Below are 20981 nucleotides of genomic sequence, written 5' to 3' on the forward strand. Positions count from 1 at the left end.
TCTCTTTCTGTCTTGATTTTTTTTTTTTTTTTTTTTTTTTTTTTTTTTTTTTTTTAGCCCAGCGACATGTCCTCACATACATGGAGGATGCAGTGTGCCAGCTTCTAGAGAATAAAGAAGATATTAGCCAGTACGGCGTTGCCAGGTTCTTCACTGAATAGTAAGTACCTGTTTTGCCAATAGGGTGAGCCCAGAGGAGGCACTTGGAAGCGGGCAAGATGCATGAAGAGAGCAGGGTATTGCTGATGACGTAGTGCAGCGAATGCTTAGTTCTGGTAGGTTAGTTGAGGGCTGCCCAAGCATGTTTTGGAACATGCCTTTGGTGCAGCTAGTTTTGTCCAGTGAATGGTCATGACAATAGTAGCTCAAGAACTAATTGTTTGATCTGTTAGATCTGTTTCTTTAGGTCCCTCCTATAATTTTTAGTTTTCTCCACTATTCAGAATACTTACTCTGATTTCTTGTTGTCAGTGTTCCTTTAGCCGATGTTTTTCATAGCTGGCTTTTCTCATGGAAATGCTTAGGATAATTTGCTTCTGCAGTTTTCTTTCTACAGGATGCTGTGTCAATCAGCTAATGATTTTGGAGTATTTGTAGAGGCAGAATAGCTTTCATATTGTGTTTCTTTGTAAAGCATGCTTGAAGTGTGTAAAAGTCAAAATGATTACTACTTTTTTAATATCACAGAACTGTTCTTAGGCTGAAGGAATCTGTTTTGAACACCTTGGTCTTCATTAAAGGGGGTACTAAGGAAATACACAATGTTATTTTTATTTCTAAAATGCCATCACATATTTGTATAATCATTTGGATTCTCCTTCCTTTTTTTCATGTTTATTGGGAACATTATAAGGAAGAATAGCCTCTAACAGCCTTCTTCTTCTTCTTCTTTTTTTTTTTTTAAGATTTTACTTATTTATTTGAGAGAGAGAGACAGAGAGTGAGAGAGAGAGTGAGCATGAGTGGGGAGGGGGGAAAGGGGGGGGGAAGAAACAGACTCCCCACTGAGCAGTGAGCCCTGACATGGGGCTCAATCCCAGGACCTTGGGATCATGACCTGAGCTGAAGGCAGAAACTTAACTGACTGAGTCACCCGGGCACCCTAACAGGCTTCTATCCAAGGGGAATCATGAGCTCAAGTCTATCCTATTTGAAAACATATTTTTTCCCTTCTATGCTCCACAGCTCCCTTAAAGATCAGACAACTGTTCTAATGGCCTAAACTTGGGTTGCCATTAGGGGGATTCTGACTCCCTAGCTTTTTAACCAAGCTATGGGTCTTGCAAACAAAATCTAGATCTCTTATGGATTGGAAGTCTAAGTCCCTGGGAAAAAAGGCTCTCCAGGAGTAGAGCCTGTCCCTTTTCCCAGTCCTCTAAAGCAGGATCAGGGAAGGAATCTTACTTGTTCTCATGGTGTGGGCTGAAGCAAATGAGGTAGGCAGGGAATAAAGACTGAGATTGGATAGCCTTGCTTGCTCTTACAGAACTGACAAGCCTAGGGGTCAAGTTTCTAGGCCATTTAATCTGTACCAGCACTCTTGAGGCTCCTTGCCAAGTGAAATATGATTCTTCTGGGGGCAATGCTTCTTCCTGGTTCTTTTTCATTTTACTCTACCTCCCCCACCCTCCAACTCCTTTATGAGTCTTTCCTATCACACTGGTTCCTTGAGGACAGGCATCACTGTCTCTTCCTCTTTGTGTCCTAGTGCCTGGCCGATGTTTAGCACAGAATAGATGTTAGGTGAATGTTTGTTGAATATACAACTTATCTATATTTTAAGTTATTGCACACTATTTACTCTTGTTATTGTTAGTAATAAGGACTTTCTTTTGCTTTTTCTCTCTTTTTTGTTGATTCTTTTTGATTAAGCTCTATATTCTGCCATATAAGAAGCTGTATGCCATGTATGTAGTACTCCAAAAGTGAACACAACTGGTCTAAATAACTGATACTGAACTATATAGAGCCAATAGTGAATCTTATAACCGTTTCAAAATCCTACAGAATGCTATCAACTGCAGCTTTTATCCACCAATACACTGTTGAGAAAAAATCTTAAAATTTTCCATAGTGCTGATAGAAATCTGGTTGCCAAGTGAGCTGTTTCTTGTCCTCAGGAAACTAAAAATTACATAACGTATGTGAGTGGCACATACCTGTGACTTTTTAGAAGCCATATTAGCTCAAGGCAAGTTATTTTGAGAAATGAACTGGCATCAAAGCTCCAAAATCTTAAAACAAACAAACAAAAAAGACTTGAAAGGTATGGATATATGATGAAATTGAAAGTAGTATTTGGTAGACAAGGAGACCTGAGTGGTAGAAGCTCCTGATTTTCTTTGATTATGAATTTTATTTATCTAGTGAAAATCTTTCCTTATTAGGCTTCAGTTTTGTGTTGATTCATAGCAGCATAATGACACTGCCCTAGGAAGAAGAATTCCTTATTCTTAAAAGTCCTCACTCTATAATCTTGGGCAATTTTTGAAATTGTTTTTGGAAGGAAGGCTTTCCTGCTGATTTTCTTCTCTGGGTCTGATGTCCCCTCACCTGTGCTGTCACTTCTTGGTTGTTGGTGTTTTCCAACAAATCCATGATTGTTCCAGTAAATCTGTGTAAGCTGCAAAACATGAGTAGCTAAGCTGTACTGTGTGTGTATGTCTGCAAGACTGTGAGCTCTTTAGATCATATTCCTCTGGACACTCTTGAAAGAAGGATACTAAATCCCAGAGGATTTTCTTTTATGTTGTATGCAACCTCTACCTCTGAATGTTGTCTTTCAACCAGTGGAAGGTAAAAGGAATTAATATTTAGAGGTGCCACTCTAAGAATAGACTAAGTGTCAGCTTGGGGTCAGGACCTCTGAAGAAGTACATCCAAGAAAATGAGGCTAGAGTAGCTATAACTTAGAAACCACAGCAGAGTGTGACCAGGTTCTTGTGGTAAAGATAAAATGAGAAATGTGGGTTTTTAAGACATTGGAAAATAATGATGAGAGAAAAACAGGCTGAAATCTGAGAATTCCTATCAGGACTGGGAACCATTCTTCACAGGCTAAATTGATAGTTACAACACTGTGGCATCAAGGAGCTTGACCTCCACGTACTAATATAGAAATGAATGATACTCTGTGGTCTAGGTTGGTGGGCCCAGGAGGGCTCTTTCTTATGATCAAGTATCTTGTTTTTGTTTTTTTTTTAAGTGATGGTTTTAGCTTCTTGGGGATACTTTTGTGATGTCTGTTTCGGTTGCAAGTACACAGATACCTTCATTGATAGAGGTTTATTTTAAGGCTGTGTGAGCATATAAGACAGCATTCACTCGTGAATTCATTCAGCAATTATTTTTGAGTGCTTACTATGTGCCTATGTATAGTAGGCAGTGGAGATAGGGTAGTGAACAAGACAAAAAGTAGTTATTCTCGTGGACGTAAGGGTTTAGTGAGGGGGAGGTAGTCAATAAACAAGTAAACTCATGACAATAGCTAATAGTTAATAAATACTTGCTGTGTGTTAGGCACTGTTCTAGGCATATAGCATGTATTCTCTTATTTAATTCTCACAATAGTGGGGCACCTGGGTGGCCCAGTTGGTTAAGCATCTGATTCTTGATTTCGTCTCAGGTCATGATCTCAGGGTTGTGAGATCAAGTCCCATGTCGAGCTCTGCACTGGGTGTAGAGCCTGCTTGAGATACTCTCTCTCCCTCTCCCTCTGCCACCTCGCCCCCTTATGTGCATATGCTTTTTCTCTCCTTCTCTCTAAAAAAATAAATAAGTAAATAAATAAAAATCTTTAATTCTCATAATACCATGAGGTGGGATATTAATATTCTCTTCATTTTATGCATTAGGAAATTCAGTCACACAAAAGTAATATTACCAAGGTTACATGGCTGACAACCATAACAAAATAAATAGTAAGGAAATAACTAAGGTAATGTGATAGTCAGGAAGGCCCCTTGGAGATGGCATTTGAGGGCTTATCCCATGGGATGATTGACCCATCCCATCAAAGAGCCAGTAAGTTATCTCTCTTCAGGTGACTCACCTTTTTGTCCACCTCTGTTACCTAAGCTTTCTGTGTCCAAAAAAGATAATATGATTGATTTTATTTGCTGCTATCCAGAATGGAATGACCTTAATAGGCAGTGATCAGGGAAAGCTGCCTTACAAGTAATTGGTTTCCCTATGCATTGCTCATATATAATAAATGAAAGTAATAAAATGATTAGACATTAAAATTACCTGTGTTATATATATTGTTATATATATTAATATGAAGATTGAAATCTTAGTTTTTAGAAAAAGAACATTAATTCTTATATTTTGATATATATTAATAATCAGAATTCAGTTGGGAATTTGCATACCTTTTTTTAATATGCTCTTGTAGTAAAAGACACCAGCATCAAATCCCTTTTTTTTTTATTGTTTTGATTAGAATACATCCATGAAACGTGAACTTCATTAATTCACTCCTGGAGAGGAAAAGGAAGTTCCAATGGTGTATATTCCTAAATCACTTAAAATGTAACTCTAAAGAAAATAAACCATTAAAATATGTATTATTTTTTCTTTTTTTAAACAGGTGCTCTAAGCCCTATGAAAGATGACCCACTTCTTTCCTAAGTAATCTAGAACAATCCGGGTGTAAGCTTTCAGTTCTAAAGTTGGCAAATTTTTTCAGGATTATCCATCATCCAGCATTTAAGTAATGTTGTTGTGGGTTCTTCTCGTGCCCATGGTAACAGAGGAGCCGTTTGAAGCAACAAGAGACACATCAGAACAAATCAGGACTTCACTGATTTCCAGGCTCATAGCTTTGAATGAGGGATGGACTTGAGACTTCTCTGGGCCATTTCTGCTCCGTGTTTTCCCTACTTTCTGCTATTAAATTGAACCAAAATGTGCTCTGGTGAAGTAATGATGACTAATCCTATTATAGACTTCTTCAAAAGGGTAAGGCTTCTCCCTGCCCGGCCCCCCATCTTTTTCCCATAGTTCAGTTCTTAGCTGGAGTTGACACATTATAACAGAAAATTACCCATTTCTCATTGTCAGCATCGGATTCTCACAGACTAAGATAATTGCCGGGAATAGATTTTGCCTTCAGCTAGAGCAGTCCTGTCCTCACTGTTATTGGCCCAGGCACTTCTGTCATTTGTAAAAATCTGTAGAGGATTCTGGTTCTTTTCTATGTCACTAGGGGCATCCAAAGCAAAAGTACTTCAGGGAGACATAGTGGTGAGTTGAGAGTCACCAAAATCTGTTTTGAAACTTAAAAATCCAGGTTCATCAAGGATGGAAGAAGCTGCTTACTTGCTTAGAATCTATCTCTCTTTTTCAGTCCCTTCGTGTTTTGATTACAGGAAACCATCCAGCAGCACTTGACCTGGTAACTGAGGAAGCCATTTCACAGCCCACTGGTCCCCTAACTCATTTAGAAGTCAGAGTCAGAGGTTGTGGAAGTAATAATTGGGCCCAGATTCTCCCTGTCAGGAGAGACCTCACTTCCCCTCCCCTCTCTTCTACAAGTTAAGAGAAGCTTAGCGGTCGTGAAACTGTTCAATAAGAGCAAATGAAGGAACTCCATCCTTTGCTGAAGTATTCTCAAGAACCAGTGATATTATTTCTGTTTTCATGGGAGCATGTTTTACAGCTGGCTAGTATAAAATGTAGGTATAATTTTCTACACAAAAATACTTCCCCTTAGAGAAATTACTTGATTTATTTTAATCGATAAATAATATAAAGAATCTTTATTTGGTCCAATCCAAGCACTGATATTTCTTCTCCTTCTCCCACTCTGATAATTCTCTGTGTACCCCTCTGGCAATCAGGTAGACACACACACATCTGAATTAACAGATCAATAGTGCCATTAGTAATGTGAAATAGCTCCTCAGAAGTTACGAAACTGTACTTCATCAACAATAGAACAGTTTAAATTCATGGTGTTTTTAATTTCTTCCATAATTTGCTCAGAACCCTAGAAGATCTGTGGTGCTGGCAGCACAGGCCTGGCACAGGAGCAGGAAAGAATGACACATTCTGGCACCTTTAATCAGAAGGTCTTTAATGAACTGGGATGGGGGTGGAGGGGATAGAGGGGAAGGAGGAGGGACAGTTAGGATTTTGGCAGCCACATAAAGATTCTTCTTCCCTGAGAAAAGTGAAATGAAAGTCAAATGAAGCTTCTCTCTGTTATTATGATTTGCTAAGATGTTTGTCTGTCTCTTAGCTTCCAGCCCCATGGCAGGTGCATCTTTACAGTCAATGACTTCCCCACAAAACAAATTGTTTCTCAGGATCCCTCAAGAGGGGTCATGTCCAACCAATTTCCTGTCTGAGGCCATAACTGTGATTCCTTTCTTCAACTATCAGATGCAATTCTGACCAGCACAGTGGAAACTATCTTACTAGAAAATGTCATGAGCATGTAAATTTATTTTAGGACATGTTGGCCCAGGGTTGCTGAGTTTTGGGGCTGCAACAGTCAGTAATGCTGCTTCCAAGGTGGCCACAGAAGCAGCCTTGATTTCATTCCTTTGTCATTAAATGACATCAATAGCAAATGTCTTTGTTAATGTCCTTGTGTTATATTTTCCAGGTCAAGATCATTGCCAGGGATTATAATACCTATCTCACAGTGTTGTATAGATGAGATAAAATGACATGTATAAAATGGCTGGCTATATAGAATTCATTCTCATTCCCCTTTAGCTCCAGTTTTCTGGGATTTTTTCTTCTCTCCTACTTTGTGGATCTCTTAGAAAGTGGCAGTCTTGCTCTTCTTTCTCTTTAAATGGTATTAGAGTTGAAGATTTTGAGGACTTTGTAGTCTCTCTTGTTTTCTGTAACGCTTTTTGCTTACTCTGCATTTTATGTACTTTTTTGGAGATTAAAGACATTTGATGATTTCCTGCATGACCATGACCCATTTAGCGTTAGCCACTTGACTTATCAGTTCATTCAGAGAATAGCCTAAGAAAGCTTTTCTGTCTTTCCTTTCCCACCGATAAGCCATCTCCTCACTTCCTGGCTATACCCTCTTTTCTCTGGCTGCCAAGATTAAAAAATTCAAGGTGTAATGGGAGACCTGAGCCAGTCAAGTCTATCCAATGTGTATTGTTCCTACTCTTAGCTGTAGCGTACGGCGATGTGCTCAGGGTAATGAAAAGCAGACATTCTCTGCTGAGGTCATTGCTCCTCACACTGGCAGCCTGCTGCAGGAAGCTGTTTATCTGTGCTCGCTGAGCCAAGCTCCAGCCTCCGAACAGTTGGAATGTATTGAGAAACCGCAGAGCCCAAAGAGACAATGTTACACAGGCAGCTCCAGGCAGGGAGAGAATATTTACACCACACAAGCTGCAGTTTACAAGTGCGGGGATAATTGTTCATCTGCACACTCTCAAACTTCACCTTCTAGGCAATATATATGCCCTCTCAAGGGGCTTTTTTTTTTTTTTTTTTTTTTTTTANGACAGAGACAGCCAGCGAGAGGGAACACAAGCAGGGGGAGTGGGAGAGGAAGAAGCAGGCTTCCAGCAGAGAAGCCTGATGTGGGGCTCGATCCCAGAACGCCGGGATCACGCCCTGAGCCGAAGGCAGACGGTTAACGACTGTGCCACCCAGGCGCCCCTCGAGGGGCTTTAACCAGAGAATTGTACAGCTATGTACAAAATGCCCTGAACACCTACTTACTTGACCGGAACGCCGGGATCACGCCCTGAGCCGAAGGCAGACGGTTAACGACTGTGCCACCCAGGTGCCCCTCGAGGGGCTTTAACCAGAGAATTGTACAGCTATGTACAAAATGCCCTGAACACCTACTTACTTGACATCGGGGAAAAGGGGTATTATAGAAAATTTGATGTAAAAACCATTTTTGGGGTGCCTGGGTGGCTCAGTCACTTCAGCATCAGACTCCTGATTTTGGCTTAGGGCATGATCTCTGGGTCCTGGGTTTGAGCCCCGCATTGGCCGCTGTATTCAGAGTGGACTCTGCTTGGGATTCTTTCTCTCCCTCTCCTTCTGCCCCCTACTCTCTTTCTCTCTCTCCCTCTCCCCACTTCTCTCGAATAAATAAATAAGTAAAATCTACAAACAAAACAAAACAAAACTAACTTTTTAAGGTAGCTTTTTTCCGAGTCAAAGTTGACGTTTAGAATCTTAACCCATAGGCCTGCTCTCTAAAGCATCCCAAAATATTGTTCTTGGCATGGTTTTTCCAACTACATATTTTTTTTATCTCTTTACCAAAATATCAGTATATGTGGCTGTAAGATATGGTCATTTGTCTATAAGGGAATGTAATTTGGTTGAGGAGATAATGCTTATTGATTAACAGACAGAATAATTGTTAATTTTTTGTTAATAATTCAAGACCTTATATAATGGCATTAAATTGTGCTCTGAGATCTGAGAATAAGGAGAAATAATGGGTACTAGAGAAGTTAAATAAGGCATCATAAAGGAGTGTGTCTTGACTCATGTGATGGTTAATTTTATGTGTAATCTTGACTAGGTGAGGGTATGCCCAGATAGCTGGTAAAACACTATTTCTGAGTATGTCTGTGAGGGTGTTTTCAGAAGAAATTAGTGATTGAATTGATAGACTTTAAAGAAGATCCACCCTCACTAATGTGGGTAGGCATCATCCAATTCCTTGAGGACCTGGCTAGAACAAAAAGGTGGAGGGAGAGTGAATTTGTGTTTTTTTTGGTTTGTTTTTGTTTTTGTTTTTGTTTGCTTTAGCTGGGACTTCCATTATTTCCCACCATCAGATATCAGTGCCTTTGAATTTGGGCTAGAACTGACATCACCAGCCCTCTGAATCTTGGGCCTTTGGACTCAGAGTAGGACTTACACCACTGACTGCCCGGGCTCTTAGGCTTACAGAACATGGATTGAATTATACTACCAGCTCTCCTGGTTCTCCATATTGCAAATGGCAGATCACTGGATCTTGGCCTCCATAATCACATGAGCCAATTCCATAATCACATAAGCTAAATCTCTTCTTGTAGATACAGTTTACCCTTGAACAACACATAGTTAGGGACACTGATCCCCAACACAGTAAAAAATCCATGTATAACTCTTGACTCCTTCAAACACTTAACTGCTAACAGCCTACTGTTGACCGGAAGCCTAAACAGTTGATAACATAAACAGTTGATTAACATCCATTTTGTATGTTATATGTATTATATTCTTATAATAAAGTAAGCCCAAGAAAAGAAAATGTTTTAAGAAAATCATAAAGAAGAGAAAATACATTTATAGGACCATACTGTAAAAAATCTGTATATAAGTGGACTTGCACAGTTCATACCTGTGTTGTTCAAGGGTCAACTGTATGTACATATTTACTACTGGTTCTGTTTTTCTGGACAACACTGACTGATACAACCTGGAAAGGTGAGTAGAGTTTGAATAAGCAAACGAGAAAGAAATATTTTTATGTGACACGAAAGTACTGTGGCATAGTTGTTAACAACACAGGCTTTGGAGTTAAATCTTTGTTTGAGGGCTGCCACTTAATATATATGATCTTAGGCAGGTTGCTTAGCCTCATCTATAAAATACGGAGACACATATATAAAATGTAAAATTCCGTGTTACATGATTGTTGGAAGGATAATGCATGTAAAGTGGTTGACATTCTACTTACAATAGATACTAAGTGTTGAATAAGTGATAGCTACTACTACTGTTGTTTGTGCATTTGACAAATATTTACTGAATGCCTGTGTGTTAGTCAGTGTTCTAGACACTAGGGGATATACAGCAATGACGAAACAGACAAGAAATCCCAACCTGTGGAGCTTCCGTTCTGACATTAGCTTTCATACTGAAACTGTATTTTAGCTTTTTTTTTTTCTCTTGTAATCATTTTAGACTTACAGAAAAGGTGTAAAAATAGCATAGGGTTGGGGCGCCTGGGTGGCACAGCGGTTAAGCGTCTGCCTTCGGCTCAGGGCGTGATCCTGCCGTTGTGGGATCGAGCCCCACATCAGGCTCTTCTGCTGTGAGCCTGCTTCTTCCTCTCCCACTCCCCCTGCTTGTGTTCCCTCTCTTGCTGGCTGTCTCTATCTCTGTCGAAATCTTTAAAAAAAAAAAAATAGCATAGGGTTGCCTGGGTGGCTCAGTCAGTTAAGCGTCTGACTCTTGATCTCAGCTCAGGTCTTGATTTCGGGGTTGTGAGTTCAAGCCCTGCATTGGGCTCCGTGCTGGGTGTGGAGCCTACTTCAACAACAACAACAGCAATGCCTTTCACCCAACTTCCATTAATGTTAGCATCTTCTATAACCATAGTATAATTATGAAAATCAGTTAATTGAAAACTATTAACTATCTATAGACATTATTGGAATTTTCACCTTCATTTTTGAAGAGTAGTTTTTTTCTGGTATAAGTTAAGTTATTATCTTTTAGTTCTTTGAAGACACTATTTCATTTTCTTCTGGTTTCCACAGTTTCTGTTGAGAAGTCAGCTATCAGTCATTCTTACACCTTTGAAAAATAATCTGTCCTTATTTCTGGCTACTTTTTGGATATTTCTCTTTGGTGTTTGGTTTTTAGTAGTTTCACTGTAATATGCCTGGGTTTGTTTTTCTTTATATTTAAACCCCTTTGTGTTCTTAGCACTTCTTGAACCTGTAATTTGATGTCTTTTATCAGTTTTTGAAAGTTCTCAATTTTTAGCTTTTCAGATTTGCTTCTGTTCCACTGTCTTTACTCCTTCTGGGATTCCAGTTACACAAACTTTAGACTTTTTCATGGTATCCTCTCTTATGTACTTTTCTGCATGTTTCATCGTTTTGTCTTATATGCTTTCTTCTAGATTCTTTTTCTGACCTATTCTTTCATTTTGTGTAATTTGCTGTTAAACCCATGTACTGAGTTCTTAATTCCAATTATTGTCTTATTTTTCCTTTTGTATTTTTTGTATCTTACCATAACACTTTTAATCTGTCTGTTTTAAATACAAAGGAGAGAAAAAAAGAAATTGCAAGCTGGGGAAACCATGGATGTTAAAAGCGAGTTTGAAAAATCTTAAGATTTGTTTACTAGTGTTTCTCATACTTCTCTTAGTCTTGCTTCTCATAGTGCATCTCCGTTTTTCTTATTTTCAATAGCAAAGAAGATTTACTTCTATAGTTTATTGTGAAAATTTTATATATCTTAAATATGCCTTTTGGTTTGTTTTTTAAAGACTTTTTTTTTTTTAGAGTAGTTTTAGGTTGACTGCAAAATTGAGAGGAAGGTAGAGCTTTCCTATGTATTCCCTGCTGCCAAAATGCAAATTCTATGGATTTGGACAGATGTCTAATGACATATAACGGTCATTATGGTATCATACAGAGTATTTTCACTGCTTTAAAAATTATCTGTGTTCTCCCTGCTTATCCTTCTTCCCACCCAATTCCCAGCAACCACTGATCTTTTTACTATCTTCATAGTTTTGCCTTTTCCAGATGTAATATAGTTGGAATCATACAGTATATAGCCTTTTCCAATTATTTTACTTTTTTTTTTTTTGAAAGATTTTATTTATTTATTTGACAGAGAGACAGCCAGCGAGAGAGGGAACACAAGCAGGGGGAGTGGGAGAGGAAGAAGCAGGCTCACAGCGGAGGAGCCTGATGTGGGGCTCGATCCCATAACACCGGGATCACGCCCTGAGCCGAAGGCAGACGCCCAACCGCTGTGCCACCCAGGCGCCCCCAATTATTTTACTTTTTAAAAAAGATTTATTTATTTATTTGAGAGAGAGCACAAGCAGGAGGGGGAGAGGGAGAGAGAGAGAGAACCTCAAGCACTGAGCATAGAGCCCAACATAGGGCTTGATCTCACAACCCCAAGATCAAGAATGAAACCTCATTCTTGAACTAAAAAATTCAATAATTGTGGGGCACCTGGCTAGCTCACTCAGTAGAGCATGCATTCAGGTTTTTGTTTTGTTTTGTTTCGTATGATTTCTCTACTAATTCTTATTCTTTATTTTCTTGAACATGGTAAAGCATAGTTATTTGAAAGTCCGTACTTCAAAAGCTGAATTCCTTGTGGTCTGTGTCTATTATCTATTCTGTCTCTTAGTTCTTTACTCCATTGTCTTAAATTATAGTATACTTTTTTCCCTAGTAGAGTGTTATACATTGTAGATGAAGAATTATAGAGATAATGTAAAGCCTAGAATGCTATTATCTTTCTTCAGAGAGGTTTTACATTTGTTTCTGGCAGATGGCCTGAGCACTAGCAATCCTGGATTACCTCAATCCAGTCAGGGCTTGAAATAATTTGAAGCTAGCCTTAAGTATCAGGGAGGGCTGATCTATTTCTAGGTATAGTCTTTCAGGGTGCCAAGCAGAGCCTTCGGGATACACCACAGTCCCTCTACCCAGCCTGGGTAGGTCCTGAACTCCAGTTTTTTGACCACCAAGCCTCAAGAGTCATTTAAAATTCAGGAACTTAACATTAATTCAAAACTATTACCTGTTCAGTCTATCAGCTGTCTCTTTCAGGACTGGCAGAAGCTCCTGAAACTATTAGAGGGTGTAATAATATCTTATTTTTGAAGTGGTGATGAGTATAAATGATACTGTAAGATATTTGGACAACTTTAATGTGAAAATATCTGAGGTTTCTATTACTGACAAAATCACATGTACTGCTAATTCTACTATGTTTATATTCATAATTGAAGGAAATAGTAAATTTCAGTTGATGGTTTGTAAAACTAAAGATGTAATTTTTTTGCTATCCAGGCTTGTGGATCCGTTGAATTCAATCCATAGACTCTCCCATTTAGAATTTCTGTTTATGGGGAAAAGTGGCACCAAATGCTAGGCTGACTTCTTTGGGTTTTATTCTCCTTTTATAACTTGGCCTTGTCATTCTTCATTTGCCTCAGTGGCTCTCTGATACTTCAAACAGATGCTTTTAATAATTCATCTAGTTTTTCTCAGCCAGAAAGTTTAGTCTAAATTACCTACTCTACCTTTATTGTAAGAGGAAGTATTTTGGAACTTTTGTTTTGGAGGAATGTAATTATATTAGCAAAAGTAGAAAATATCATACACAGGAAGAGGTCATAGAGGAGTCTAACTTGGCCTGCGGAGGACTAGTACATGTTGAAAAGCAACAGGAAATGTATAATTAGGATAGGGCCAGTTTGTGGAAGGCTCAATTATGTTGAAATAAGAAGAAAGACAAAATAAAAGACAGCACCTTGTAAAGGCTAAAAAATAAACTCATTGTCTGGTCTTCTTTTAATTTTTAAAATTTTTTAACTGCTTACTAAGTACCTACTATGTGCCAATCTGTGCCAGACATGGTCCTCGAGGGATTCACTGTCAGTCTCATGGGAGGCAAAAATAATGGCAGTTTCATACCAGAAAAACCCTGTTATTCTATAGTATGGACCTACTATATTGGGTACCAGTCTAGTGAAGGATATAAGATGAATAAGCCAGTTGAACTCAAGGAACTTATGAACTCAAGGGGAAAACCAGACATAAGCATAACTATTAGGATGCTATTAAATATATGCCAACTAGAATTTCAGACAACTTGTTTTGGGATAAGTGAAAGGAAGGATTCATTCTAACTATGAATTTTAAGGAAAGCTTCATGGAAGAAATAGTACTTCAAGTGGTCCTTAGAAGATGAATAATAAGAGAATGGGAACTGAGCAGGAAGGGTATTGCTAGCCAAAGGAACAGCATGAGCCAGGGCACAGAGGTTTTGTGTTTTCAGAGAATGACAAAAGGTCCATTTAGTCCAATCAAGTTGTGGTAACAAACCATCATGGACTAGGTGGCTTATAAATAACAGAAATTTATTTCTCATAGTTCTGGAGGCTGGAAGTCCAAGATCAAGGCTCTGACAGATTTCTTGTCTGTGGAGAGTCCACTTTCGGTTCATAGATGGCCTTCCTTTTGTTGTATACTCACACGGCAGAAGGACCAAGGGACCTTTCCTGGGCCTCTTTCATAGTGGCAAGAATCCCATTCATGAGGGCTCCAATCGTATCACCTCCCAGAGGCCCCACCCCAAATACCATCACATTGGGGAATTAGGTTTCAATATATGACTTGAAAGAGACACAAACATTCTGTCTATAGTTGTGAGGTAATAGAGTTCAGGACGATATGTAAGTGAGGGGTTACAGAGAGTTTGGTCATGGAAATTTTCTACTCTGTACGCCTGGTATGGTATTGGTGCCATTGACTAAGATTATTCAACTCAGGAAATATTTCTTACATACCCATATATGCCTGGGTTTATGACAGGTGCTGGGGAAACAATGATTAATAAAGCATGGTCTCTACCTTGAGTGTACTCATAGTCAAGTAAGTCAATAATTAAATAACTTGTGGTTTGAGCTAACTAGAGGTTCAAGGTGATAAGAATGTCCAGAGGAAGGATATCTTAATTAAGCTTGAGGGGTCAGGAGGGGTGTCATAGAACAGGTGGCCCTCTAAGCTGAATATTCTTTATCTAACTTATTTATTTATTTATTAAAATTGAAGTTATACATGCATGCAGTTTAAAGAGTAAAATAGTTCTATAAGAATTGTTTATACGCAACTAATGAATCATCGAACTTTACATCGGAAACCGGGAATGCACTGTATGGTGACTAACGTAATATAATAAAAAAACAAAACAACAAAAAAAGAATTGTTAAAAAAAAAAGAAAAAGGCATTACCCCAACTATCAATTTAGTTTCCCATTCCTCACAGGTAACCACTTTCAACTTCTTAGAGTGATTTGTTTGGCATTTATTCCTGTATCTCTAAATTACTTGCTGATGTTGCTACTTCATTGTTTTCAAATTCAGGCATTATCTCTTGACTTCCCACTGTGTGAAATGCAAACCTATTTCTATTTAACACATTGTACCACACATATGTAATTTTATTTACTCCCCAACCTCCCGATATACATATATTAAGATTTTGGTTATATGCATATTTGCTATTTATATTTTATAATTATATAAACACTATTGACACTTGAACTAAGTTGCACAATCTTCTCACCCCCAAAGACTGTCTTTTTGCCCCTTGTTTGGTTAATTTTTATAAACTTATCACCAATTTACCTCCAAACTCTACCCAACCGAATAAATTGCCTTTCAGTACTTGCTATTTATTTTCCATTGGCCCCTGCAGAGCCACTCTCCACATTACCCTGGGGGTTGATCTGTACGGACTTTAATCCATAGACTCCCTTCCCTGTGGCTTCCCATTTGGGTTAAAGCAGGAGATTGAAGGGCAGGAGGAGACAGGGTGAGCTTGTGGTATATATTCTCTCCCTACCAGTTTGCTGTGGGTTGAGGTTGGCTCTGTTCCTCTACTGAAGGTCACAGCTTCTGTTAGATGGTCCCTATTCTTCCTAAATTCAAGAAGCCACTCCCTCCACTTCTCTCTTCAGGCCTGGGGTCAGAACAGATCTTAACTGTTGCTAGCTCTGGGGTAATCCACTTTGCCTTAACCTTTTCCACACCTTTGTAAATATTCTCATTTTACAACTTTCCTCAGCTACCCTTCTTAAATGTATTATCTGTTACCTGCCAGGACTCTGACTGAATCAAGTACATTGATATTTTTTTGTATGTATTCATTCTCTCTCAGTTTTATCTTCTTAAAGAAGTCCCCCCCCGAATTTTCTTTTTTCTTTAATAATAATTTTTTATTATGTTATGTCTCCCAGAATTTTCTTTTTCTTTTTTTTTTTTTAAAGATTTATTTATTTATTTGACAGAGAGAGAGACAGCCAGCGAGAGGGAACACGAGCAGGGGGAGTGGGAGAGGAAGAAGCAGGCTCATAGCAGAGGAGCCTGATGTGGGGCTCGATCCCCGAACGCTGGGATTACACCCTGAGCCGAAGGCAGACGCTTAACGACTGTGCCACCCAGGCACCCCTACCCTTGGGATTTCTTGTCTTCTTTCATCCTAGTTTTTGGTGTAGTAGTCATTTTAAAACAGGACCTCACATTCTTTGATACTCTGGCTCTTGAGAAGTAGAGTCTATATCCTTCCCCCTTGAATGTGAATGTGATAGAAGTAACACTATGTGAACTTTTAGTTTATTTTTTGTTTTTATTTATTTTTTTAAAGATTTTATTTATTTATTTATTTGATATAGAGAGAGACAGCGAGAGAGGGAACACAAGCAGGGGGAGTGGGAGAGGCTTCCCACTGAGCAGGGAGCCAGATGCGGTGTTTTATCCCAGGACCCTGGGATCATGACCTGAGCTGAAGGCAGATGCCCAATGGCTGAGCCACCCAGGTGCCCCCCCTTTTTTTTCAGAGAGGGAGTGTGAGAGAGGAGTGGGGAGAGAAGTAGGAGGAGGGGCAAAAGGAGAGAGAATCTCAAGCAGGCTCCACGCCCAGCACAGAGCCCAGTGTGGGGCTTAGTCTCACAACCAAGATCACGACCTGAGCCAAAATCAAGAATCAGACACTTAACTAACTGAGCCACCCACGCTCCCAACACTATATGACTTCTAAGGCTAAGTCACAAAAGGCCATGTAGATTGTGTCTTGGTCTCTGGGAACTCACTTTTCAGACATTGCCTCTCAGGAGACCCCTTTTTACTAACCAGTTGCTAAGCTGTAAGAAGCCCAGCCACGAATTTGGTCTTCAAGCCTAGGTGTCTGACATGTGAGGGAAGAAGATTCCAGATACCTCTATCCGCAACTATTTGAGTCAGCCCCAGCCATTTGGGTCTTCCCAATTCAGGTCCAGACATCATGGAGTAGACACAAGCCATCTATACTATGTATAATTCCTGACATACTCAATCCGTGAGTTTAATAAAAAAAATTTTTTTATGCCATTAAGTTTAGTATGGTTTGTTATGCAGCAACAGATGATTGGAACAAAATTTGTTACTGGGAATGAAGGGCTTCAGTAACAAAAACCCAAAACATATGTCATTGGCTTTGAGACCAGGCAACAGGCAGAAATCAGAAGGACCTTGAAAAGACTGACAATGAAAGTCTGATGGGCCTCAAGGAGACTATCAATGAAGGCTTTAAAGAGAGTGAGGAAAATGTTAGTTGGAGGTAAGAGGACCCTTGTTATGTAATGACAGAAAGTTTGGCAATACTGTCATTTTTGGTAATGCGAAAAATAGGAAATCTACATAGTGAGTATGACAGTCCTACCTGTGGAGAGTTCTGGGCTGCCTATCTTTTTCTAGCTACCTACAGTAAAATGTGAGAGAGATGAACTAAAGAATGAACTATTTTGTTTTCATGTAGAATTTAGAGGAAATACAGAGAGCTCAAGACAGTCTTTCCAAGCAGCAGAAAGTATTCAAAGTAAGAAAGTGCCTCAGAACAAAGATCGAATCCAGAGTGCTGGCAGAGAAATGTGGCCCAGGGGTAAAGATGAACCCTTTGTTAAAGCCTCAGCAAGATTTCTGGGTGGAGACTTATAGACTCCTTATTTATTTATTTATTTATTTATTTATTTATTTATTTATTTTCTCATTGATTCTTTCAGATAGACAAGAGGCCTAAAGATCTAAAGAGTGTTGTCCCACAGAAGCCTCATAGGGAACCCAAATAGGGAAGGGCCAGTCTCAAAGAGGTTTGTGGGTATAGCTTTTGTCCAATGGAGTAAACCCCAATAAAGTTAATAGAAAAACCATAACCACTGTTTATAAGAGAATCATTTTTATGGAAGCCCCGCTAGCTTGGGCTGAAGAAGACATAAATAATATAAAATAAAAAGTGGTCCCTAGACTTCTATGGGCAGGAAGCAACCTGAGAAAACTATTCAGCTGCAAACTGAGACTATGATTTATGGAAATGAAAGTATGATTCAGAAGATGAAACCAAAAGCCCAGAGTCAAAAACCATGGAAAGTCATTATCAGGGAGAGGTACTAGGCTCAAGTCAAGGAAATGAGACGTGTGGGTGGATGGATTTCAGAATTGTAATGAGCCAGCGGTTGCTATATTGCCTCCCATTCTCCCCCTTTTTGGATGGAAGTTTATTGTGATTATCCTATCACTGTGTTACCATTGTACATACTGGGCGTGTGGGGGCCTATAACTTGTCTCTTTAGTTTACAGGTGTTTAGATTGAGGAATTATGCAAGGAGCTGTACCCAAGAAGTTGCACTTGAGGAACTTCATCTGTACCTGGACTTGATTTATATGTCATCCTAGAGTTTGTGTTAATGCAAAAATGGAATTAGACTTTGGGGGTTTCGGTGGGGGGTGTATTTTGCATTTGGGAGGAGTATAAATTGTTGTGGACAGAGGGCAACTGTAGCTGAGTATATTACATGATCTTCTACGAAGTGATCTTGCCATGCCGCCAATGAAAGATAGAGTCTGATTTTTTACAGTGTGTGCCTTGGTGTGCACACATATTCATTCATTGTGCTAGGCTTATAAGTATCCGTTTAATCTGGGAACTCATGCTTTTCCATTCTGAGAAATTTTCTCCAATATTTTTTCCTTCATTTTCTCTATTCTTTCAAACATCTTGTCTACTTACATACACACCCATAGATATATAGTTTTATATAAATTACACTATAATTCTGTTCTGTATAATTTTTATTTTTCAGATTACATAGGCTGTATATATCCTTCAAGATTTACCAAATAATATGACATTTAATATTTATCAGTTAATATGGCATTTAAACATACTTACCTAACCATTATACTGATATCTATAAAATCTTTAGGCTGTTTCTCACACCTGTGAGTGACCCACACACCAAATAAAAAGTTTTTAGATTGTGTGTCCCAATTTGAACTTCTGAAAATATGGTTGCCATATGCTAAGTCATAAATTGGTGAATCAGCATAGTGTTTGGTGCTCTCCATTGCTCTTCCTTCCTTTCCTATATGGTGACCCCATCTTAAATGAAGGAGTCTACATACTGGAGAGTCACTTAAAATTGCAATATTTTATGGAAACAATTATCTCTAATGACTTTTGTAAAAATAATATGTTTCTTTTGGAGTCTGAAGCCAAGTGGTGATGCAGGATTTTTTTCTTAGGAATCCAGACCTTCTCTTTAATCAGTAAAACCCTTTAATTTGCTAAAGATCAGTTTAGTGCCCCGTTGACCACTCAGTGGAGCAAGCAAGTGTTAGAGAGAGATCCCTTGGGTTTTTTCTTTAGTTGTAAATTCCATCAAGCTAGCCCATTAATTGCAGTGGATGGGAACTGGAGAGCTGTTCCTTTGGCAGTTAGCAAAGCGTGGTAGAGGAAAGAAAAATATCTCTCTGATATTTTTGCTTAGGGATTTGGGAATTCAGAATTTAGTTATAGATAACTAGATTAATGTGTTTAAATATTTTGAGTCACTTTAAATCATTCCTTGTTTTGTTACATACTAACAAGATCTTAGAGGTAGCTCAAACAGTGGTTGGGAAATTCTGTTGTGGATTAGGATCCTTCAAAAGCAGCATCTGCTTATGAGCAGACTGTTTAGGTGATAGATAAGCAAACATAGATTAGCTAATAGAGTAAGAAGTCTTGTGTCCTGTGGTTACCTCTCTATATCTGAGAAGGGGTATTGTTTGTAGGCAAGAGGCAGTTTCTTTGGGGTCCACTGTCTCTGTTTTACGGGGCTTTTTTTTTTTTTAATCCCATCCTAAAAGTAATAAGAACATATAGTGGCACTAGATGGTATTAATCAGTTTAGGATGTTGACAGATTGTATAAAACAAGGCAGAAAGGATTACTTTTTGCCAGCTTCACCATTCCTGGCAAGAGCTTACTATGTTCCTGCTAGCTTTGCTGTCATTGTTGTTAACCGGTTAGAGAAACTAACCACTATATTGGTTCCAGCCAAATCTTTGTCATCACTGGCCTCAAAAATCTCTTGGGGACCAGAGAGCACCTGGCCATTCTGAAAGCCCCTATCCTCAGTGATTGATGCTCATCTCTGCAGGCTCCCCAAAGCCCTCCTCCCTTTTTCCTGAAGCACCTTCAAGCATTTCTGCATGGCTACCCACTCACTGTCTTCTATTATACCTCTTCCTCCTGCCTTACTGAATGCTGGGTTTCCCAGCTCACAACTCTTAAGAAGGAGCTTTATTTCAGAGTAGAAAGGGGCCCCCATATGTGGCCTATTATATCCATATCAACTTGCTTACCCTTTTCAAACAGCCATTGTCTTTTAATAGGGTCCTGCCTGGCAGGGGGAGTCCTTAATTCTTGCCATATAAGAATGGGCAGCTTGAGTTACAGCGAACTGCAGTTTGGTGCTCTGATCAAAAGACCTCTGTTGTTTTTAGGGTTTTTTCCCCTCCCTCTCTCTCTCTTTCTATATCCTGGGCTAATAATTCAGCACAGCAAGGTCATTACAGGCTTTGAATTGAGAGTTGAGAGTGTTAAATTACTGACCTAGAATAAAAGAGATCTGGGGGGCTCTCAAGAAAGATAAAGGGATTCCGGCTAGTAAAGTGCAAGCCCAGCAACCTCACTTCTTAACAATATTATTTTTTTTAATCCTCTCTGTCTCCAAAAGTCTTTTCTGGGACAAGGAAAGATCTCCTGCCAGAGAAATTAGGTTAGCAACTCAACAACATCTTCTGAGAGCGGGGGCCCCAGTGCTAGCCATTCACGGGGCCCTGTGTAGCTGTCCTTTTGTCTCCCCACCTTGTCAGTATTTCACACTCTGTCATCTCACTCCCGCAGCCTATCTGGTCCTTGATCATGTAAGTCAAATATAAGTGATATTTCAGCTGAAAGGTTTTATCTCACACAGGATTTCAGACATGTGAAAAACACCACTTAGGCTTCAAAATATCTTAAAAATACAGCATTGTCTCGTTAAAAGCTGCTTCCCTTCCATTTATATTTTGTAAATAACCTTTGTCTGGTCCTACCATACTTTAACAAGAACATTGCCCCATTGTGACTGAATGTGACACCTCCACTCTACTGTATTGAGCCTTCTTCATATTTGGCCAAAACTGTTA

General features: G+C 39.1%; 1 protein-coding gene across 2 annotated transcripts in view; it reads left to right on the forward strand.

The window, feature by feature from the left end:
- Positions 1–20981, forward strand: part of C16H11orf49 (chromosome 16 C11orf49 homolog) — a 185841-nt gene that overhangs the window by 47348 nt on the left and 117512 nt on the right. For both annotated transcript variants that reach the window (XM_019802162.2, XM_002921628.4), the window contains exon 2: positions 58–160. In XM_019802162.2, coding sequence (XP_019657721.1) covers positions 58–160 — 103 coding nt within the window. The remainder of the gene's footprint in view (positions 1–57; positions 161–20981) is intronic.

The sequence above is a fragment of the Ailuropoda melanoleuca genome, chromosome 16 (genome assembly GCF_002007445.2).
Source record: "Ailuropoda melanoleuca isolate Jingjing chromosome 16, ASM200744v2, whole genome shotgun sequence".
In the NCBI taxonomy this organism is placed as follows: Eukaryota; Metazoa; Chordata; class Mammalia; order Carnivora; family Ursidae; genus Ailuropoda; species Ailuropoda melanoleuca.